This window comes from Myotis brandtii, unplaced genomic scaffold (assembly GCF_000412655.1).
Source record: "Myotis brandtii unplaced genomic scaffold, ASM41265v1 scaffold215, whole genome shotgun sequence".
Taxonomy (NCBI): domain Eukaryota; kingdom Metazoa; phylum Chordata; class Mammalia; order Chiroptera; family Vespertilionidae; genus Myotis; species Myotis brandtii.
In genome coordinates, this window is record NW_005358043.1 from 39,155 (window position 1) to 63,338 (window position 24,184).

At 42.7% G+C, this 24,184-nt stretch overlaps 1 protein-coding gene across 1 annotated transcript in view; it reads right to left on the reverse strand.

Moving 5' to 3' along the window:
• The window catches only part of GAD2 (glutamate decarboxylase 2 (pancreatic islets and brain, 65kDa)), a 57,979-nt gene that overhangs the window by 17,773 nt on the left and 16,022 nt on the right, over nt 1–24,184 (reverse strand). The window contains exons 9-13 of the mRNA XM_005865856.2: nt 20,151–20,230; nt 12,789–12,843; nt 11,251–11,367; nt 8,609–8,673; nt 2,351–2,429 (exon numbers count right to left, since the gene is read on the reverse strand). Of these exons, the coding sequence (XP_005865918.1) occupies nt 2,351–2,429; nt 8,609–8,673; nt 11,251–11,367; nt 12,789–12,843; nt 20,151–20,230 (396 nt within the window). The remainder of the gene's footprint in view (nt 1–2,350; nt 2,430–8,608; nt 8,674–11,250; nt 11,368–12,788; nt 12,844–20,150; nt 20,231–24,184) is intronic.

Consider the following 24,184-nt stretch of genomic DNA (forward strand, 5'->3'; position numbering starts at 1 on the left):
ATGTCATGTCCTTCTCTCAAGAGTGGTTAGTGTGTCTGCACTGCATTTTCATATTCAGTTGTGTATGGGAGTTACAGCGGAAAGTCTCACTGTCGATGACCATTAAAGCTCCTTGGGACCATAAGCTTACTATGGAAAATGGGTGGCAAAGTGATAGAACTTTTCCAAAGAACGGTGAATGAATCATGTTCTCTTGACTAAGACAGCACTGCCCGTCTCCTCGTTAGAAGCCCCACCACGTTTCAGTTTGTCATGAGCCACAGGAATCCCTTGACTCTTACATCATCCACAGCGTAACTGTGATTTTATAGAAGGTTTGGCATTTTTTTCTCTTGTGACTCATGACCAGAGAAAAGACAAAAATGTGAACATTTAGTAGAAGTTAGCAGTGAGAACCCTTTTAAAAAATTATCTAAACTAAAACAAAAGCATCGCAACTAAGATCTTAACTAGAGCTCAGACTTCATATTTAGTGGACTGCATTAAGTTATTTTTTGAGGCTAAAGGAAATTACCCAATATAATTGAAATAGGGCAGTAGAAAGACATAGAATTTGAAAAAGAAAATTCACTTGAGCCGAAACCGGTTTGGCTCAGTGGATAGAGCGTCAGCCTGCGGACTGAAGGGTCCCGGGTTTGATTCCGGTCAAGGGCATGTACCTTGGTTGCGGGCATATCCCCAGTAGGAGATGTGCAGGAGGCAGCTGATCGATGTTTCTCTCTCATCGATGTTTCTAACTCTCTATCTCTCTCCCTTCCTCTCTGTAAAAAAATCAATAAAATATATTTAAAAAAAAAAAGAAAATTCACTTGACTAACAAAGTAAAAAATTGCTTAAGGTGATTCTGTTTTGTTTCATGGTCACAGAAACTTGGTATCAACCTTCCTCAGCTCTACAAGCTTGCATAAAGGCTCCATCAATCCTAAGGGAGCCATCCCAGAGTGTGGAATGGTAGGTAGATCAGACCAGCTTCTACTGGGATAGGAAAGGTCACTCACAGCAAATGGGCTTTAAAAGGTTGGAGAGCACTAGTCTCATTGTGTAAAAGGATAAATAAAAGTGATGCTGTTTTTCACATAAAGGGCCTTGGTCAGATAGTATCCTGATTCTGGGCCATTACAAAGTTTTAAACTATTATGTCCCAAACTATGATAAATACATAAATAGGTGCTGTGCTATAAACTAGTTACTGTCAAAGAGATTCCTTGGTCAAGTAAGCATAGGAAATTCTATATAATAAATCCCTTATTTTCAGATATTTGCATATTAAAGGCTCTGATATGCCCAGAAATAATTAAACTTGTTTTTAACTCTTTAACCCAATGCATCCCAAGCTTTTTGAAGACTAAGAATTCTCTCACCGCAGAATATGTAGAATGGCATCATTCCTTGGTTCCCAGTAAAGGCAATGCTGTCACAGCATCATAGATATGGAAGGAATCCGGGAGCTATGAATCTATTCCTTCCCAATGAGGGTATCCTTTCTATCCTCTTACTAATAAGTGATTGTTCAACTTCATTCAATCACCTTCCCCGTTGAGGCATTTATTTCTACATAAAGCATTCATTACTTTTTGGGCAGTTTAATTTTCAGAAAAGCATTCCTTTTATTGACCCCCAACTCAGACATTAAATCATGGTGTATTCTAATTTTGCCACCAAATCTGTAACAAGCAGTGTTACTAACCCAGTTTCCTGAAACCTCAGATGAAAAACAAAATCTCTTCCACGTGAGAGTAATTTAAACACAGGCTATCTTTTCAGGCCCCTCCTCCCTCCCTCCCTCCCTCCCTTCCTTCCTTCCTTCCTTCCTTCCTTCCTTCCTTCCTTCCTTCCTTCCTTCCTTCTTTCCTTTAAACATCCTTAGTTCTTTCAAACCCTTCTTTTACATGCTTACCAAGTGTTCTTTCTCTACTATTCAAGCTCTAGCTTGATAGGGTCACATATACCATTTGGCACAAACATAAGCAAACCCCGCCAGGTGTGTTTTAACCAGAGGATGTGGAGGACTGCCACCTCCCTCATCCTGAATCTTCACTCTTTCATTCCATTAATGTTTTGTGAATAGTAATTCCCTCTTGACCCATTATTAACCCCACAGATTACAACCTAACGTCCTAGGCTTTTTCACAAGTAGAACAATTTAGCCACGTGTAACACACGACTGTCTTGTCTAGTCAAATTGTAACCAGACTAACCGAGGGCATAAGAGCAGACCTTACAATTATCCTCATTAACAATTCCCCTTTTGGGATCTAACTCACTGTTCCAGCCTGTAAAATCATCCGTGTCCTGAATCTGTCACTGCACACATTTACTCTTATGAAACCCCACAGATGGAATGACATACCTCTTCCCTAACCAGGAGAGCGGAGCACTGCAAAGGGACGCCCATCATCTTGTGTGGATTCCATGTCACAGAGTTGGCCCTAAGGAAAACAAGTCCTGTTAAGAGGTGGCATCACGACAAGCTCAGATTGCTTCCCTGTGCCTGGGCAACAGAGCTTCGGGGTTCTTGGCACTGTTTTTCAGACGCCAGGAAGACACTAAGTTTGTAAAAGAACCAGCGGATCCATATCCTTTTCTCTTTTTCCATGGAGGCATTCATTTGACGTCCAAGGTGGTCTGATAGCCCCTTCAAATGACTGGAATCATCCAGTCCAGGGGCCCCTTTTGGCTACCAAGGAGCAGAGCAGCAGGCAAGTGAAGGAGCTGTCATGGCGCAGGTCTCCCCTGTCCCTGCTCCTGATACAGTGGTGGCCTGGAGTTCAGAGCCATGGCTCCTTCCACTGCTGAATTTTGACCTTTTCCCAACCCAGTTTCTCCTTCTTCTGATTCAACTGATTACCAAATTTCTCAAATGTGTCATTTCATACTAGCTTCTAGCTCATCCCTGCTTCCATTTCTTCTTGAATCCAGTTATCCTTCCAGACTGCAAGTGAGACACACTACAGCTCCAACAGCAGCTTTCAATCAACTTGGTTTCCACACACTGGAGAAATACAATGCTCTTCCATCAACAGTATTAGTGATTCTCAGATCAGGGATTTATGTTGTTTGAAAAGTCTAAGCCATAGTCCTGTTTCAGATTCCTTTAATAATAAGAATTGTTATTATTTTAATCTAGATACAGCAATCATGTCTTAACTGACCCTCGGTTTCCATTTTATCCTCCACCCAGCTCCATATTTACTTCTTAGCTGTTTACGGCCCTCTTCTCTTTCTAAATTGTTGACAACTTCCTTCTGCTTCCAGCCCAAATTCAAATGACAGGGTATGGGTTATGATACCCGCATGGCATCAAATGTGTTCGATCTTATCCTTTCACTTTCTTGTACCCATTTCCATCACACTGGACTATTTTTTTTTTTTTTCCTCAGAAAATTCTGCGCTTCTGGTTCAGGGTCTCTTAATGTGATTTCTTCTTTTTGAATGGCACCTCCCTTTGCCTCTTGGCTAAATTTTACTTATTCTTTAAGGCCTGGATCAAGTCTTATCTCTGCACCTTTCTCGGACTTCATTCAATTTCTCTTCCTCACTTCAACTTTATTGCTCCAACCCCCTCCTCCTCCAGGTCCCAGGAAAAGCAGTTGTCCCTCAGTGAGTTCCTACTGCTCACTTTCTATGCTTATCAGGCAAGTGAGTCCCTGCGCACAACTTCTGAGAAGCTGCATGTGACCTTGGTATAAAGAGACTCGGAGAAGGAGGAGAGTAGCAGTACCATCCATGACCGCTGCTGTGAGCGCTGCCCCCCTGGCTGAACAACAGCCTTGGGCTCACCCTGTGCCCAGCACGTGAGGTGCAAAAACCTTGAGGAGAAATGAGAAGCTGGGAAAGATCTGGCTCATCTATTGGATGAATGGCAGGCTCAGCGGCCAGTCAGAGAGAACACTTACTGGCCTGGGGATCTTGTCTGATCAGTGAATAGTCCAGCTCTTCTTCTTGGCTGGAATTGAGGCAAGAGGCATAGGCAGTTCATGGCCAGATGGATACTAGCCCTGGAAGGAGGGCTAAATGACTTCAGGACCAGAATCAAGGAGCCTGGGCTCTAAGCAGTAGGTAACAGTGGTTAAGGGAGCCAGCTTGGGAGACAATCTGTGTTTGCATATAGGTTCTATCACTTCCCAGCTAAGTGATCTTGAGCAAGTTAGTCAATCTCGATATGCCTAGATTTCCTTGTCTGTAAATAGAATAATAGTACAATAAAGTGCTTAGAACTGTGTCTGACATACCATAAGCATTAAATAAGGTTGGCTTTTGCTATTGATTTCAGTTTTATTATGTATGAGCTGGTAACAGTGGGTACATAGATGCTGCCATCTCTTGGTATAAAGAGACTCGCAGAAGGAGGAGAGTAGCAGTACCATCCACGACAGCTGCCCCCCTGGCTGAACAACAGTCTTGGGCTCACCCTGTGCCCAGCACGCGAGGTGCGAAAACCTTGAGGAGAAATGAGAAGCTGGGAAAGCTCTGGCTCATCTATTGGATGAATGGCAGGCTCAGTGGCCAGTCAGAGAGAACACTTACTGGCCTGAGGATCTTGTCTGATCAGTGAATAGTCCAGCTCTTCTTCTTGGCTGGAATTGAGGCAAGAAGCATAGGCAGTTCATGGCCAGATGGATACTACCCCTGGAAGGAGGGCTAAATGACTTCAGGACCAGAATCAAGGAGCCTGGGCTCTAAGCAGTAGGTAACAGTGGTTAAGGGAGCCAGCTTGGGAGACAATCTGTGTTTGCATATAGGTTCTATCACTTCCCAGCTAAGTGATCTTGAGCAAGTTAGTCAATCTCGATATGCCTAGATTTCCTTGTCTGTAAATAGAATAATAGTACAATAGTAAAGTGCGAACTGTGTCTGACATACCATAAGCATTAAATAAGGTTGGCTTTTGATTTCAGTTTTATTATTTATGAGCTGGTAACAGTGGGTACATAGATGCTGCCATCCTATAATATTGGGCAGCTATATACCTCATCCTGAGGAAACTCAGCCGTCAGTAATGACTCGAATGGAAAAGAAAACAGCTTTTCTCCATTTCTCTGACTGTAGGTGTTTATTTCTATGCAGTGGCCAATGTGCCTTTTTAGACTAGGAGGTGCCCAAGTCCACAGCTACCTGTCACTGTCCTGCTCTGTTCCAGAGGGGCTGCCTCATAAAGACAGCAAAAAGCTGAGCAGAGTGATTCAATGACGCGGCCTTAATTTATTGGAGAAATGTTGGCAATTTATAAAAAAACACCCTCCAGTTTATTTCAAAATGTTCTGCCCTTGGATTCAGACAAGTGGTGTCTGTGATTTTCCACAAGTTGAGAGAACTGAGTCCCCTTGGGCTGTTTTCAGACATAGCCAAGTGCCCTCATTTGCACCTCAGACTCAGCAGACCCCAAAGGAACTCATTCACTGGCTCCTCCCATCCTCCCAGACCTCATCTTTGTCCTCATCTTCTGTGCCTCGCTCCCTGCTCCATTTTCCTCCCAGGCATCCAGCTCCCAAACCTGTGAGGCTTTGGTTTCATTCTCTTCTTCCTGGTTCCCTGACAGCGCCCCCTGCAGTTGTCTTTCCCCACCTCCTGGGTTCAACTGCTTTCTTCCCCAGTCCAAGAAATGTAATGCTCTCCGTGCGTAATAGAGGCCCAGGGGTTGAGCCTGACTTGGCTCTGTGGGCAGGCGCCCTGGGCAGGACTTGCAGACACTCGACTAGCTTCCTAGGCACTGCCAGGACTCCATCTCAGTCTCCAAGCAACTCATCTGAACTTTCCCCAAGGACCCTTTCAAGCCTGCAAGTCCCTGCTCATCACCTTGCTTCTTCCACTTCTGCCTGATAAAGCTCCCATGCCCACCCCTGTTCAGGAGGAATCCTTCCTCCCTGGTCCCTCCACACAGCTCGCTTGTCTGTGTGTTGGGCCTTTACTTTCTCTGCCTTGAATTTTAATCCATTGTTGATTGTCAGTCTTCCCTGATGGAGGCTCAGCCTTTTGGAGACAGGCTTCCTATCATACTCATCCTTGTGCTCTCATGGAGCCTAGTGCGAGGCTTGCATATGGAGGAGGTTCTACAACTAGTGAGTTGAATTTTGGAACCTCTGATTCTTGGAGTGGAAGTGAGGGCAAAATTGGTAACGGGACAGAAGATGCACCGGAACTTTCAGCTGGGCCCGAGAGCCTTGAGAGCGGACCATAGTAGTGGATTCATGTACCAGCCTGCTGGGGGAGGGTTAAAGTCAGTTTAACCCTAGTTGGCTTGGCTCAGTGGTTGAGCTTCAACCTATGAACCAGGAGGTCATGGTTCAGGGCAAATGCCTGGGTTGTGGGTTCAATCTCCAGTAGGGGGGCATGGGAGAGGCAGCTGATCAGTGATTCTCTCTCATCATTGATGTTTCTCTCTCTCTCACTCTCCCTTCCTCTCTGAAGTCAATAGAGGTGTATTTAAAAAAGAATAGTTCGTTTACAGTGCACAGAAGCAGACTTTGGAGCCTGGGGGCTCCTGGCACGCACTCTCAGTGACACCATCTCTGGCCATTTGCACGGTGCTAGCGAGGAAGAGGATTGCTTTCTGAGAATTGGGTTGGTTCTTGAAGGGGATGCCAGGCAGGGCTCTGGGAGCTTGTACCATTTTGTTATGAGGACAGCACTCTGGGATCCCGGTGACCATGAGGAAACCTCTGGATTTGGGGACAAAAATCAACTATGGATTTCCTCCACTTTAGCGTGAGTCCTAACGCTTGGGAAAACATGATACCCCAAGTGAGGCCAATTGTTTTCCTAAATTTGTGCCCATGCACATTATGCCCAGGGGTTTCCATGGGCCCTGCAACCTTATTCACCAACGAAAGTGTGCTTTTGGCGGATGATAAGTCAGCCTGTTGGATCATCTCAGATAAATGGAGGGAATTGAAGCAAAACACCATCAGTCCCTCGTTTTTAGGACTTCATGTCTGGCTGTTCCACTGGGTAGAGTTCATTACTATATGGTTGCAAGACCTGCGGCAGTGGCAGAGGACTCTGTTCCATTGCGAGTGTTCTAAGCCTTGCTCTCAAATAACAGTCTTTAGTGCCAAGGTGCGTGGGTGTGTTTTTCCCAGGCTCAGGGAAGGTAATTTAGCAGCTTTTAAGTCATCATCAGCGTAGGATGCTGCATGGCTTTTAGCATTCAGAGTCCCAGGTGGCATTAAAGGTAGAATAACAGATGCTCACTTTTTGTGCCCGTCACAAAGAAACTCAGAAAAGAGAAGGTACTGTGTACAGAACACTTCTGTCGAAATCACATGAATTTAATTCCTGTTCTGATCATTTAAACAGGCACCTCCTCAATTGTTCCCTTTTGTTCATTGCCTCTCCCTGCTTAGTTCATTGCCTCCTTCTTAAGTTTTGGGTTTTGAGCAGATCTTCATGAGAAAAGGAGTGAGGCCTGTGAGAAGCCCTGAAGGACCAGAAGCAGAGACTAGAAGTGGCTCCTTGTAGGAAGGGACAGGCCCGTCCTCATCCACCCACACCCACAGGCACCTGCAATCAGAGCAAGGGCAGTGACTCGGAACAGCGACCCTGCTGGTCTATGTCGAGTCTTCCCAGTCTTCTCTTCACTAAGGAGGCAGGGTGCCCCTGACTCCGCCTCAGCAACCCCACTCCTCTCTCTACTCCCAGACTCCCTGGGTATTGGCTCTGGCCTGGTTGCCCTGCAGGACCAGTGGGGACAGATGCTCCCGAGTGCCACCAGCCTGACTCCTCATCCTGGAACAGAAATTGTGCCAAGCTGTCCGGGGGCAGAGCCAGTGGAAAGCTTTTCCTGGGCGGCATCTGGCTACTTGGCAGGGCATGCTGGGAATCTGGCAGCCTCCATTGAATTCAGGCCTGCTCAGTTGCCTGGAGTGTCAGAGCTCACCACCGCAGTTGACCTGCGGTGTTGTGATGGGAGAACAGGGAACTCTGAGCTCCCTCTGCACGTGGTCCAGAGCCCAAGGCTGGTTTTTCATTCTATGATTTTTGTTTTCTGTTTGCTTTGGATCTGAATATGCTTTACACTAATCAAATAATATCTCTTTTGTGTTTTAGGGCTTTTTCTCAATGATTTACTGCTTAGTTTCTGAATAAAGGTGCTTTGCAGCATCCCTCAGATTTATATCAGAAAAAAAATATCATGGGAATAAAAGCGTGTTCCACTTTAAGTAAAGTGGCCATTGAAACCCAAACCTGTCATAAATTACAAGGTGTTTATTTGCTTTGCCAAATTATTTACTGGTTTCTTTAAAGCAGTGGATGTTATCCTTCATGGAACCCAAAAGCCATAGGTCTCCCTTGGAAAGTTTTAAACAATTTTGGTGGATGGTTCAGAGATCCTAGAAAGGTCATTCCTGATTTCTCTGGTGAACCGTGGGCCCCAGTTGGGAATCTGTGTGTCTGAGAGATATTCCCCCTGCGCCATTAGATATAGGCTCTGGTTTCTTTTTGTTGATTACACATGGTATTTACACATATATGACCACACAAGGCAAGGCACACAAGGACTGCACAGAACGGGCTCACCTGTATACAACAGCTCTTAGAGATCGGGTGTAACTTGCTTTCAGCATTTAGCTTTCACACTTAACACTGTGAACAAGAAAAATGTGTGTACCTCTCCACGCCGCTCAGTTTCCACTTGTGTTTTTGGGACATCAGCAATCCCCCACCCCAAGCGGCCTGAAAAAGGAAGATCATACCAGGAAAAAGGTAGAAGTTTTTCATTGCTTAAACTTCTATAGTTTGGTGTCTTTCAGAACAGTGAGCGTCTCCTTGACCCCAGACAACTTAGGGGTTGGCCACCTTCTAGATTTTTTTTTTTAATTGTGTGGCTTTGATTCTGGTACAAGAATGTTGGTGAGTAGCACTGACTTTAGGTCATCCTGGCTTTATGATAAGTATTCAGAGAAAATTATTTCCCCTCTCTTTAGGAGCAGAAAACATTTAGAGGCTAAGCTAGATAAATTTCTATTATTCCAGAGGTATAGTCTGCATAGTAATTACCAAACTTCTTTTCCTTCCATGAGTCACAAAGTGAGTTGTGCATTGGGCTACCAGAGACCCCTGTGTTTTACACATGAAGACACTGAGAAAAGGTTAAACAACTTGAGTACCTTCAGTGACCTGGTCTCGGAACTGGGAGTCTAAATCAATTAAAGTAGATTTTCAAAGTTTAAATTAGGGGTCTATTCTAAGGTTTCACACTCCATCTCGCATTTATATGGTGTAAGGAGCCACATCGGGGCCACCTTCCCTCAGTCTGCAAGAGAAAGAGACAGATTCTCCCCACAGCCCGTCAGCACTCAGTCCTAGTGAAGCTCAGTCAGCACTCAGTCCTAGTGAAGCTCCTCATCTCAGAGCAAGGAAACCTATTATCTGTACAGTGTAGAGTTGAGAACATGGGCTGGGGACCCTTTAAACATCTTCCAAGTTGCAAGGAAAACTCTTTTGACAATTCTGAATGAATCCAAAGGGAGGACACGGCTGCTTCACAATATAATTTCACTGCTGTGTGATTTTGGATAAGCTAATTTCTCTGTCAAAAGCAAAACAAACAAACAAACAAACAAAAAACCTACCACCAAAACAGCAAGCAGGAGAGATTTGTACTAGTCAGTTAATTAAGCAATTAGAACATGGCCCTTAAATTTTTTTCTCAAGTTTTAAGATTTGAACTGGTAGAGTAATCTTTAAAAATAGGACGTCAAGATAGAGATTCATTGGAAGATATTAACCTTCTTTGTGGGTAAAAAATATTTCTGGGATTATTTTAAAGGAAAAAAACCACCACTGTTAGTGTATAATTGCTCCCCCCACTTTGTTGTAATTTCAGTTCTTTTCCAAATGTGTAATCTTTTTAAGATTTTTTAGCTTAATTATAGAATGTATAAACATTAAAGAGAATAAGTAGTAAACTTGATATGTTTCAAAGAAAGCTAATACAATTGGTTAAAAGACCTCCCAGCTCTGTTGTAATTACAATCCTGGAAGAGAGACCACAGCATCTGCTAGCGTAGGACACACAGACATTGCTATTTTTAAAGCAGTCAGGGTAATTGTCTTCCTGAATCAGCTAGCAAGGTTTAACAGACTCCCAGTTCCGAGACCAGGTCACTGCAGGTACTCAAGTTGTTCAATCCTTTCTCAGTGTCTTCATGTGTAAAACATAGGGGTCTCTGGTAGCCTAATGCACAACTCACATTGTGACTCATGGAAGGAAAAGAAGTGTGGTAATTACTATGCAAACTATACCTCTGGAATAATAGAAATTTATCTAGCTTAGCCTCTAAATGTTTTCTGCTCTTAAAGAGAGGTGAAATAATTTTCTCTGAATACTTATCATAAAATAAAACCAGGATGACCTAAAGTCAGTGCTACTCACCAACATTCTTGCACCAGAATCAGCTTATGCTTCCTTCACTGAGAAAGCCACACAATAATTAAAAAAAAAAAATGTCAGCTTTACCAAATACTGTGCTTAGCGATATTTTGAAACCAACTCCTTATTTCAATCCTGGATCATTAACAGTTTGCAGATAGCAGCTAATCTTGAGCCACACTTTGAAAAATACTGGCCTAAATTTAAATCCCTGCAATTTGTCCTTTTAAAAATTGACAGTTTTTTATTTGAAAATGTTTTTATGGGCATTTTTTTTTTTTTTAGTGTGACTAAGCCTACAGTCAAAATTCTCACATCTAGTTTACCTTAGCTGATCAAGCTAAGAATTGGAAATGTGGTGGTAGGTATTTCTTAGCAAGCTGTCAAGTCTGTTTTCTTCTCAGTACATATAAATACCTGACTTGAGTTTTTTGAACCTTTGGGTTTCCTATATAAATGCAATTCCTGTTTATCCATGTGAGCATTCTTGCAGGGCAGTAAGCTGTGTACAAAGGACATTATGGCTGTGTGTGCTGTGTGTGTGTACAAAGGACATTATGGCTCAATGGATTAAGAACTAAGTGCTCAGCTCAGGTACTGGCCAAAGAAATAAGAATATTATCATGTTGGGAACATTAAGGCATAAGCAACCTCAGACTGCTTCCAGTGAATTTGTATATTTTGTCAATTATGAGCTATTTTTGTCTTTTCAGTTATTAAAAGCTGAAATATTACCATTCGAAAATGAGAGAGAGAGAGAGAGAGAGAGAGAGAGAGAGAGAGAGAGAGAGAGAAAGAGAAAGAACAAATTTCATTCCATGAGCCCCAGGTGAAAAATGCGCAAGGACATTTTAGCGGCAGGCCTATGGGATACTTACATCCACATGCATCCAGATCTTATACTTTTTGCAAATGTCAGCGACAGCTAAGAGGGGATCAAATGCTCCGTATACGGTGGTCCCAGCTGTGGCACTCACAAGGAAAGGGACAAATCCCTATGCAAATGAGAAAGCCCCAAGACATGTAAAACAGGGGTTCAAAGATTCTTTAAAATAGCTGGCAAAAACAAGGAAATCCCCCCCTCTCATACAGGTGCATTTTTGGAGCCATCAGAAAGGCCATTGAAACCTCAGAGCCTGGTAGGGACAATATTCACGCTCCAGGACTGCTGGAGTTCTCCAGGCCATTCCTCGGGAACAGAAGACATTCTGGTTCTCAGAAGAGGCTACGCTGGACCCAGAGGTGAATACCCTTTGTGGTGCTCACCAGTCATTTATATTTTCTAGGGATGTCTTCTGGCCTTTCCTCCTACCCTTTGCTAACTTTCTAGTCTTTCTTGTTCATAAAAAAGGACCTCAACTTAATAAATCAGCAGAAAAGAGAACAATGAGAAGGAACTCCAACCAGCTCATTACTCCTATTTGGAAAATCCTCAGATAACTTATTTGGAGTCTTAGAGAAGAGGATTCATATGGAGCTAAACAATAACCCCTGACTTTATGCATGTTAGTAGTTCTCAGTCTGTCTGGCCCTGGCTAAATGGAATTGATTGAAATAAGAGATGGCTGCTGAAAGAAGGCAGAAGAATGACTCAAATAGATGAACATGTTACTCCACGTGCTACAACATGATGTTACAGAGTCAGTCTGTAGGTGGCAGCAAAGGCCTAATCTGTGATTTACCTTACAAGAAGTAGTTCTAGTACAAGAACAAGGGGAACCTCCCACTGCCAATTTATAGGGGGGGAAAGGCATATAAATAGAAATAATTATTCCTGAGTTCATAATAATCAAAAGGTGTTACAGCGTTGAACTAGAACCCGTAGGTTATATTCAGTGGAAATTTAATTAAGAGAATTCTAGAAATAAGCTCTCTGACTTGTGAACCATCCAGGGATGTACATGACTTTCCAGAGCTTTGTGGGACTCTGTAGCAGGTCTCCAGAATTTATTACTTCTAAAGAGTTCTAAATGGTTTCTGAAAAAGAAGGCGTTTAGAGAGCCAGGCATACCAGTATTTGTATAGGCAGGAAAAAAATGGCCCCTTTCCAATAACCTCACAGCAGTAACTGACACGCTGCATTAGAATTCTGATATTTTCCACTTTCTGATCTTTCACATGTGTCTGCTTGATGCCAAGTCTCTTCACACAAGAAGACAAATGCTTTGGAAACTCCTACAATATTATTGTGGATGTTATTTATTCAGCAACTTAGACCTTTAGAAATACAGGTCTACAAACCAGAGACATAAGTAATGAGTAGATGCAAAATTCCATATTCGCATTAAAGCTGGGAGGTTGAGGTTCAGGTCCTCTTTTTAATAATAAAACCGAAGTGTGTTCTCTACTGGATCGGACTACAGATTTGTATCCTTAGCTTGTCATGGGCTAGATGAAGCTCCCTACAAAAACTTACTTTTTGTTTGGCTTCAAGGATCCTTCTTTCAAGGTCAGATGGGATCATTTTCCCCCTGAAAGGAAAAATAGATTATAGATTTGCTTTGAACAATTTACTTTTTTTGTCCTTGACAAGCGGCAACACGAGGGTAAAAATCCAACCCTAAACCGTTGATAATAATAATCAGTTTAAACAACTCTCGTCTCTTTTCAGAAAGAAATGCATTTCCTCCCTGAATGATGCAAAGCTGCAGTAGCTGGCAGGTTCCGGGGACTCCTGACCACTGTGCACTCGGCACAGACCCTGCTTTTCAGGTCATCCTCTTAATTCGGTTAAAACAAGGCTGCTTTGGAGCAAGACATTTGGCAATGGAGGGAGAGTGCAGAAAAAGACTTGTATTTCAAATCTTCTAATGGATGGACCTGCAATTTCACATACAGACAAAATGCCAAGACGAGAAAATGCATTCTGAAGCCTTTGAATGAAATATTAAGCCAAAAAGCTACCTAATTACATGCTAAGTGCTAAAATCATGAAGCAGGCCAAGAACTCATAAACTCAAATTTCAAGCAGGAATTGGAGAAAAAACATTCTTTCATCCCCATAATGCTTCTTTCCTAAAATAAAAACACAAATAGTGCTTTGCTTGCTATAAAACTCCACTATTATAACAACCAGAGGAGTTGATTTCTCCAAGAAGCCAGATGTGGCTAGCTGTGTGATCTTAGTCAAGTTTCTTAATTTCCCTGTGTGTATTATTATTACTAACCCTAGAACATAGTGGCAATAATATCACTCATAGAGTTATGAGGATTTAATGAGTTAATAAATGCAAAGTATTTTAAAAGTATTTGACATATGGGACGCATTCAATAAATGTTAGCTTTTGTTGTTGGGATTGTTGTTATGTATTGTGACATTCCTATCTAAGACGTTTGGGGAAGTACAGGCAAAGGGCGGACAGAGTAGGTACAGAGGCCCGGAGGAGTGAAATATTCTTTCAACCAACACAGCTCTCTTGAGTTTGCTAGACCGGTTAAACTTTTCACAGCAAGGTCCTTGATCTAGGTGTGTTTTTTTAAAGCAATTTGGAGAAATACATTATGAGGAGGAGGTTGGAACAATAAATGGTGGGAGGGTGCTACTAGCATTTAGTGAGCAGCAAGAGGGGTAGTAGTATTTGTCACTAGTTCAATAGTCCATCCGTGGCTGTCCCTGTGACTCCAGATATAGCACGAGAATTGGGCTGCTTCATTACATCTCCTAGTGTGACCATGCCTAAGGTTTTGCATATTGAAATGTTATTTTATTGTTATTGTGCTACCATCTCTCCATTTAAAAACATACTTTGTGCATTATATAGTGAGCAGGTAAGTTATATTTTCTACAATTTTCATTTCAGGCTAATAAAGGAGGTGCTGCAAATAGTCGGAATATAAAGCAGACATTAGGCCTGAAGGCATTGAGAACCACTGATTTATGCGAAGTTGTTTGCCAAAGAAAAGCAGTTAAAAGGCAATTACCTGGCGATGGTAATGGACAAGTTAATAGTGATTAGTCAGACAGGGGGTAACGAACAAAGGCATTGAATGTGCATTAGGTACAAAGGATGCACTCCACCTCGGAGCAGCCACCTTTGGGGAACTTCTATGCAACGGGGACAGGAGGAGGGACAGAGGGAGTGCAGAGGTGAGGAGGACATCTCGCTCCCTGTGTTTCTCTCTTCACTTCACAGCTTAGCCTGGGAGCAACCTGGAAGGAGTGATTTTCACCTCTCCTAGGCCAGACTGCCGAAACACCTCACTCCAGGCCTGCTATAAGCAAAATGTTCACCTTTCAGAGGAAATGCAGATATTTATCTTTTATATAAAGTTCTAAGCACATTACATTTACTGTAGTGCCTTTGTAGTATATGGAAATTGAGAGAATTCCCAGAAATTGTTTACAAATTCCCAATTTTACCTGGTCTACTAAAACCAATCACCTGTCTGCCTTGCGAAGTTTGAGGTGGACTAGCTTGACAATCGCTATCTCCTCATCTAATCATGTTCTGTTAAGTTTAGGCAGTAAGGTATCACAGATTAAGGCACATTAGATTTGAAAGGGGCTCAAACCTGATTCTAGTTTAATTGTCTCCTTTTACAAATGAAAAAACAGGCCAAGAGAGGCAACGTGACTGCCCAAGATCAAAAGCTGGTAAAAAGCTGGTTGTCATTAGAAATGAAATGAGCAGCTTCCGGCACAAACTCGAAGGGCCAAAGATACAGGAAACCTATTTGGGAAGATTGGAGTCTTTTAGGATAAGATAAATTCTTTAAGATAATATCTGAATTTCATGGATCAGAGGTGTCATTCAAGTCTTCCAGGAAAACAGTGATGAACATACAGTTGGTTCCATTTCTGTATTGGTGAGCTATGAGGCAGCAGGAAGGGGCAAGCTTATCAAATGCAATATGCCCCCCTTAGGCATGGGGATGCATTCCAAGACCTCCACTGCATAGAACCAAACCCTATATATACACTATGTTTTTTTCTTATACATACATGCCTATGAGAGAGTTTAATTTATAAATTAGGCACAGTAAGAGATAAACAACTAATAATAACATAGAACAATTAGGCAATATACTGTAATAAAAGTTAAGTAAATGTGGTCTTTCTCTCTCTCTCTCTCAAAATAGCTTATTGTCTTTATTCACCTTTTCACTTAAAGAAAGCACTTTATGGCTTCCCTTTGGTATCTGAATTGTCAACATTACTACTCTTACACGTTGGGGCTATTATTAAGCAAAATAAAGGTACTCTGTCTGCCACTCCCATATTTGTTTTGTCCACTTCAGAACCCAGAGCCTGGCACACTGCAGGTGGCAGCTCAACATTCGTTGGAGGTGTGTGATTAGAGGGCAAAAGTTTAACTCAAGGATGACATTACTGTGTTTACTTTATTCTTTGACCAGACAGCTAGTGTGGGGGCTTCTGGAGACAAAATTTTTCATTTTTCCATTTATGTTAGAATTGGCTGAAATACTTTAGAATAATGGTTTTTAAATTTTAGTGCACATAAAAACCACCTGTGTGTGCCTTTATTTATTTTTAATTTTTGTTAATTCTCATCCAAGGATATTTATCTTTTTCCTTTGATTTTTAGAGAGTATGGAAAGGAGGGAGAGAGAGAGAAAAAAAAAACAAACACACACATTGATGTAAGAGAGACACATCGACTGATTGCCTCCCACACGCACCCCAACCAGAGCTGAAATGGAGCCTGCAACTGAGGTATGTGCCCCTGACCAGAATGGAGCACCGGACCCTTCAGTCCAGGGGCCGACCCTGTATCCTGAACTGGTTAGGGCTGTGTGTGCCTTTAAAACACAGATTCTTTGGCCCTGCTGTTAGGGATTTTGATTCAGTCAGTCAGTTATAAGACCCAGGAATTAATGAATCCCACAAGTATTTATTGCGCACTTACTATGTGCTAAACCAGCTGTGGGCAAACTACGGCCCGCGGGCCGGATTCAGCCCGTTTGAAATGAATAAAACTAAAAAAAAAAAAAAAGACCGTACCCTTTTATGTAATGATGTTTACTTTGAATTTATATTAGTTCACACAAACACTCCATCCATGCTTTTGTTCCGGCCCTCCGGTCCAGTTTAAGAACCCATGGTGGCCCTCGAGTCAAAAAGTTTGCCCACCCCTATACACTGGGTAAACATCCAGTTTCTACTCTCCAGGGCTCACATGCCAATAAGGAAGATACATACTAACATAGTTAGTAGACAAACATGCGTAAGATTTGCATTTCTAATAAGCACCCAGGGTGATGCTGAAGCGTGTAGACCTAGCTCCAAGAAATATTGTTTTAGAAATGGAACGTTTAACTTAAATACTGGGTAACATACTAGCCAAGTACTTTCATGTGACCCATGGTTTTGAGCCAGCATGGCTTGGGGCAGCGAGCAGAAGGAGCTCCCCTATGCGGCCCTGCCTGCCCGTGTGCTGTGGGCAAGTACCTTGGGCGACGACCAGCAGGCTCTTCTGAGGATTAGGAGCTGTCTGGCCAGTCCTGGCTTTTCCGGCCCAGCATCTCTCGGTGCAGGGCAGCTGTGGATGGCAGCTGTCGCATCCTCTGTCTGTTCTAAAAGCATTTCTATAGCCAAAAGTTCTTCAATGTTTACACATCCAACCTTTAGGCTCACAGATAAGTGGTGACCGGCTCTGTAACGCTGCTTTCTGTTAGTTGTTGGTGTTTACTAGTAAGAAAGCAACATTAAAGTGATGCCTCTTGAACCAGACTGCTGCTTTGAATGTTGCAGTTTTGCATTAAATTCCCGATTAGCAGTAGCCTTTGAAAATTCACATGATGCTATAGGGTCAGATAACTGCATAAAGTTGCCTGGGGAAATCCCACAATGCCAGCTAGAGCTGCCGGCAGGAAAAATCCTCTCCTTGTGGGAAGGGCAAAATACATGGATTACATCATGTGTGGATTTTTGACTCAGATTCATGGCTATCCTTCATGGCTCTGAAGGAGAAAGCTACCCATCCTACCTAAAGGGGCATGTTCCTGCAGCGTGTGTTCCTCCAGGCAGGCATTCCAATGGGCACATATGGGGTGCTTGAGTCATTGGGGACCTGCTCATTGACCTGCTGCACTTGTAGTAATTCTACCAGCCTTTCCTAAGTGAGGAGAGTTTGGCTCTGTTCACAGAGACACGAGCGCAAAGAGGAAAGGATGTGTGAGTCCTTCCTGTTAGAAAGTGACTAATGTTATGATCACTGTTAATAGCAACACAACATCAGTGATAATGACTTACCAGTTTTAGGAAGAGTCACTGCACTATGCCTTAGATAAGGCTCTGAGAAGCAGCTGAATGTGGCTAAACATTTGAAATGAGGAGACAGAATAAACGGGGCTCCTGCTCCAAACCTTGTGCTAATTGTGTGTACTTGAAGCACTTAGTTCGTCCTTGTACTCACCTGCCTCACAAGGTTTACATGAGGATCAAATGAAACAGTAAATGTAAAACGCTATAGGGCACTAAGTGCCAGAAGCCAGTTCCAGCATGTCAGCAGGGCTGAATCATCTGGAGATGCATTTCCCCAAAACTGAAAAGGATGCATAAATGATTGTTTGCTGCCAGACAGGTCAGGGCATTTCAATCTACATGTTATTGCCTCCTACTGGCCAAACACCTGAACAGCCGGAGGCATTTCCTCTAATCTGACAATGGATTCTGTACCTAACCCTACCCCTTGAAGTGTATATCTACCTCGCCTTAGGACAAATTGTGTTAATAAAAAGCACAGGGTCCCGAGACAAGGAGAACTTAGTTCCTTTAGCTAAGCCTTCTCTGACTCCCCATAATGCCTTTCAAAATTATGTTTTGTCTATGGACTCTTATTTAATTTACGCACAGTGTCCCCAGCTCAGCCTTTTCTCTCCTAAATACCTGGAGGGCAGGCTTAGTGGACTCCTCCCAAGGCTATTTCCATGGTCACAGCCTGATTTTCACAGGAGTAGAAGCAATATTGGTGCCATAAGGAGTGGAGTCAAGAGCCTCCTCTGTTCTCCCAGATAATCTATCTTCCCACTGGGATTCAACTCAAGAGCACCTACAAAGCCATAGCCGTTTTGGCTCAGTGGATAGAGAGTTGGCCTGTGGACTGAAGGGTCCTGGGTTCGATTCCGGTCAAGGGCACGTGCCCAGGTTGTGGTCTTGATCCCCAGTAGGGAGCGTGCAGGAGGCAGCCCATCAATAATTCTCTCTCATCGATGTTTCTCTCTCTCACAAAAAATTTAAAGAACACCTACAAATTGGAAAAAACATGGCCTGTCAGACAATTCTTCCCTGGATTCCAGGCTCATTACTTACAACCATTTGGCTACAGATTAAGGAAATGTTTTGTTATTTAAATTTTTATCCCCAGTTAGCAAATTTTGTGTCTGTGCCAATTTTCTCCTCAAGTACCTGATAGTGAGGAACACTGGTAGTCTTAAAAGTATAAAGTGGTTCCTTTTTCAGAATGTGTTCACCTCACTCCAGTCCTCTCTATCAGTTCACGCCCATCTTACTGCTAGAGTCACTGACCAGTCTCTCATCTTCCTTGCTCCCTGAAGGGTGTTTCACTCATGCCCTTGGCAGATAAAAATGCTTGCAAGTTACCTGGTGTCCAGACTCATCAAGTTCAAATGCTAAGTTTAGCTTTTTATCCCCAAAAAGAAAAAATAAAACATCACTGTTTTTTCTCATTGTAGAGGTAATGTGCACTCCTTGCAAACAAATTCTGGCAATATATAAAGGTGTGAACAAGAACATGGCAGGCTATTGTAACTTTATCTTCCAGAGGGAGATGTGGCTATTTATTAATCAGTTTGGTTTTTTGAGTTTTCAAAATCCCACATGGCCAGACATGTTTGCTATGGCTGTCCCCTTCCCCTCCTGGAGCCCCACAAGCTCATTGCTACTTCTGTGGCTTTGCTGGTGGTACTCAATCTTCTGCTATTGTCCCCACCCCCACCCCCATTTCCAACTCATCTCCAATTTTTAAAATCCAGCTCAAGCCCTCGCTGCTGCATGAAACCTTTCAACCTTACCAATGTATACAATGTGTACGCTGGGCCACACAATTCAACCATATCAATGTCTCTTCTGATGCTACTCCAACTCTCCACTTAGATCATATTCTGTCAGGGCACTGGGATTATGCCTTATCTTTTTCTAGAGCTTAGTGGTATGGTGGGCAATCATAAATGTCTGTCCCATAAATTCATACCAATAAATAAGTGGTTAATTTAATTTTTATAGGTTCCAAGCTACAGGCTAATGATAATGTACATGAATATCTTGAAAATGCTATTAAATCTTCCTTTCCCCTTCCCCTCCCCACCTATTCACAGAGTGCCTATGAAGGGATGGGTGTCAATGAAAACATGGATTCTTCTTTGGTTCCAGCACAAAGCTGACGAGTTGCTGAGGCATTATTTATTCCCTACTCGCTAAAATGCCACCCCCTTCTGTAATTACTCCATCAAGTGCACACCATCCAGGGTTCCTAGAATGATGACATCACCATAAATCAGTGATCAAGTGGTTGGTGTTGATGAATGTCCTTGTGCACCGTCTTGATGCAGAATATTTTGATAGATTTAACAAAGGTTCTGATTCAGTCAAGGGCCATGGAAGGCTCCGTGGCACTGAGGGACACCATCCCATGACTCCAAGCAAGAGCTGGTGTGAAAAAGAAAGTGAATGGCGGTGGCCAGGATTGCAGCCAGGTTTTCTGCCCCCATGGTCATCACCTGTTTTCAGACTAAAAGGTATACACATGTGTGGAATTTGCAAATTGCTAACCAACAAGGGTTGCATATTCATGCTCACCTCTCATCACATTTAATTAGAATCACGCTGTCTGTTCCAATGCCCAAGGCTGCAGCTCCCTTCTTGAGAGAAAAATGACTCTGTAAAAAAAGCATATTAGTAATTAGCTGCATATAAAGTCAAAATCCACTCCCTTAGCTATTTTTTTTTTCATTTCTCCTATTTCTAACCTGTGCCTCCAAAGCCTGGATTGCTGCGAGAAGAAGGCATCCTTCACTTGGGCTTAAAAAATTGTCGTGAAATCTACATAACATAAAATTTACCATCTTCATCATTTAGAAATGCACAATTCAGTGGCCTTAAGTACATTAATGTTGCTGTGCACCCATCACTACCATCCATCTCCAGAACTCTTTCCATCTTGCAAAACTAAAACTCTACCCATGAAACAACAGCTCCTCATTCCTCCCTCTCCACAGCCCTTGGAGACCACCATTCTACTTTCTGTCTCTATGAATCTGGCTATCCTAGGAACCTCATGTAAGTGGAACCATGCACTATTTACCCTTGGTGAGTGGCTTGTTTTACTGAGCATAAGGTCCTCAAGATTCATCCATGTCGTAGCTTATGTCAGAATTCCCCTCATTTTCAATGCTGAATCATATCCATTGTATATATACATCACGTTTTGTTTTCCATTCATCCATCCATGGACACTTGGGTGGCTACTACCTTTTGTCCATATGGCTAATGTAGTATGAGCATGGGTGTGCAGATATTTCTTTGAGCCATACTTTTAATTCTTTGGAGTATACTCAGAAGTGAACTGCTGGGTCATATGGTAAGTCTATTTTTGAGGAATTGTCATACTGCTTTCCACATCAGCTGTACCATTTTTCCACTCCCACCAGCACTGCCCCATGGTTCCAGTTTCTACACATCCTGTCAATAATTATTTTCTGGATTTTTTTTGAGACTAGTCATTCTAATGGGTGTGGAGTGATACCTCATTATGGATTTGCTTTGCATTTCCCCAATGCTCAGTATCACTAATAATTATGATTAGTGATACTGAGCATATTTTCATGTGCTTATTGGCCACTTTGGAGAAATGTCTATACAAGTCCTTTGACCATTCTTGAATAGATGTTTTGTTTGTTTGCTTGCTTGTTTGTTTGTTGCTATTGTTGTTGAGTTCACTTGGACTTTTAAGTGAAATACTAAGCCCCTGGAAATTGTAAAAGGACTTGCTACTCCAACACACAGTAATCCAAGCCAATGTTATATACAAGGGGTAAGCGCACATCGACTGTCTCCAGCAGCTGTGTATGTATGGCTCCCAAACTTCTATTTTGCTACCAAGAGGTTACACTCAGTTTCTCTCAAAGTTCAGTGGAATTGTGTGCACTCAAGAGAAGAGATTGGCTTTAAATTCAGCACCTTTTGTCCCAGGATTGTTGGAGGGGCTATGTGTTGTGCAGGTGACTGCCCAGACTGGGCTGGGCTCCGGAAGAAGGCCTTGGTTCCTGGCTTGGGCAGAATGCTGCGTGGAAAGGCCACACTGACAAAGCACGGCCACATCTTTGTGCTCTTGGTTATTGATTCCGGATAGGAATCTGAATCTTTTTTTTTTTTTAATGGCTGTATCACTGTGCAATGTGGAAAGCTGAGAGGCTAACTTAAGCCCAGCTGTATTGCATCTGCTCAGCAGCCTCCTACTATTAACTACAGATCATTAAGCCGTCCAAGAGGGAGCCGCTGCCTCAATTTACATCTCCAAAGGGCTGCTGGCTGGAATTTTAAGTTATGGTTCCTGAGTGGGCTCTCTATTCAAAGGCCCACTTTTGACTTATTTGAATTCTTAAATATGCAGCGTAGGAACTGCTATTATACTTCTAGGGGGTGTGTCTTATAAACAAGAGGAAATCACATTTAAAACAGTAGCAAACAATGCAAACCAGTTAACGGGGCGCTGAACAGAGGCGTTTTAAAAGCCCAGTGTGGCTGAGAAGTAATGAGAAAGGGCCATTAGCCTCATTTTACAACCTCAGAAAGACAAAGTGGACATTTGTTACCAAGATACCTGGGAACTAGGAGAGAAAGCTTAATTGGGTTTGTAAAGATGCATGTCTCCGTCACTAAAAAAAAATAGTGGTCTCTCTTGCTTACTTAGCAGATCCCTAAGCCACCCAGGAAAGGGCGAAAACAGCGCTAAGACTCCCTGCCAGGAGGGCACAGAACAGAGGAAACAGCTGCCCCACTGAGCAAGCACAAGCCTCAAATGAGGCCCCTCAGTGAATGAGCTTGTAAGCACTAAACTGCCAAGTGGCAAATTGGGGATAAGTGAGAGATCTGGTGCACCTGGTCAATGAGAGGAAGTCGTCTCATCTGGTATTTAATGGGAAAGGCTAGGGATCCTCAAATGAGGAGCAATTAACCAGGATAATTGATCACTGTACCAAATACCACACACTTAAAGACAAACACATGCCCAAACAGAAAGCTTAAAGATGGGGAACAAAGGTGATATGAGGCATGAAAAAGAAAATTAGATACCGAACGCATTTGTATTTCAGGAAAGGGAACAGGGAAATAGCTAGATGTTGTCCACAAAATAGCAAGGGACCCATAAAGAGGAAGGGACTTGAGAGACAAAAAAAGACACTGCCTAATGAGGAAGAAACTGGGAAGCCAGCTTAAATGGCCCATCTCTCTGTGCTGATGGAGAATCATTTGTAATCCTTAGCACCACATCTCTTGGAACCACTTGTTGATGAACCAGGGCACAGCAGCAACCTAGCTGCTGAGGAGCCTGGAAACCAAGTGTCTAGAGCAGTGATGGCGAACCTTTTGAGCTCGGCGTGTCAGCATTTTGAAAAACCCTAACTTAACTCTGGTGCCGTGTCACATATAGAAATTTTTTGATATTTGCAACCATAGTAAAACAAAGACTTATATTTTTGATATTTGTTTTATATATTTAAATGCCATTTAACAAAGAAAAATCAACCAAAAAAATGAGTTCGCGTGTCACCTCTGACACGCGTGTCATATGTTAGCCATCACTCTAGACTCTAGAGACGTCTCAGAGAACACTTGGTCATAAGCAGAGATAAAGAGGGACATGTGGCATATGTGCGGCCTTTATATCTGAAGGGCTATGCCAAGGCAGGAGTAGAGGAATAGCCTGACTGCTCTGGGTGGCTTCAGAAAGGAGAACTATGAACAAAAATGGGAAGCTATAAGGATTCAGATGTGTCCCTCAAATCATCAAGACTGTTGTAATAATCAGTTCATCAATGGAATAGCTGGGGAATGAGCTCATGAATGCCCCTCTGCCTCCCTGATTTTGGAAAAAAATAACAATTGGCCCCTCTGATAGAATCTAGTGCTTATTTAGAACAAAAGCATATTTCAATTCAAGGACAATAGATGTTAAAACCTATATGTTTTTAATTTATACTAAATGAAGACTAATTTATCTTTTAATAAAATATCATTAATTAATCTAGACACAGGATACATGTTTCAGTTGACATTTAAAATGTGCAAATAAGTATGGGATTTTATACTCATGAAATAATTGTAAGTAAAAAGGAAGCAGGGTCTGAGTGTGTTGAGATTGTCCAAAGGGAGAATGCATGAGGCTGAGAGCCCACAGGCATGAGCTCCATCATTGTATGCAGCCCTGGTGCAGTCAGTCTGACCTGTCTTTAGGAATGGTGGGAGAGTAAGGAGAATGGTGGAAAGTTCTGAAAGAAACCAGGTCAGTCTTTTGACATGCTGGTTTCTCTTCCTCTTTACAATTTAGATAAGCAGTTTGGAAAGTTGCATTAATTCTTTCAAGCCATTGTTAGTCACATCCAGATATTTAACTGAGACTCAGATTCAGTGCCTAGTGGACGACAGGGCTTCAGGGAAATCCTCTTCTGGGCTCAGGGAACACAAAGATTATTAAGACAGCCCTCATGCCCAGCCAGCGTGGCTCAGTGGTTGAGTGTCAACCTATAAACCAGGCAGATCACAGTTCCATTCTCAGTCAGGGCACATGCCCCAGTTGCGGGCTGGATCCCCAGTGGGGGGGGGGGGGGGGG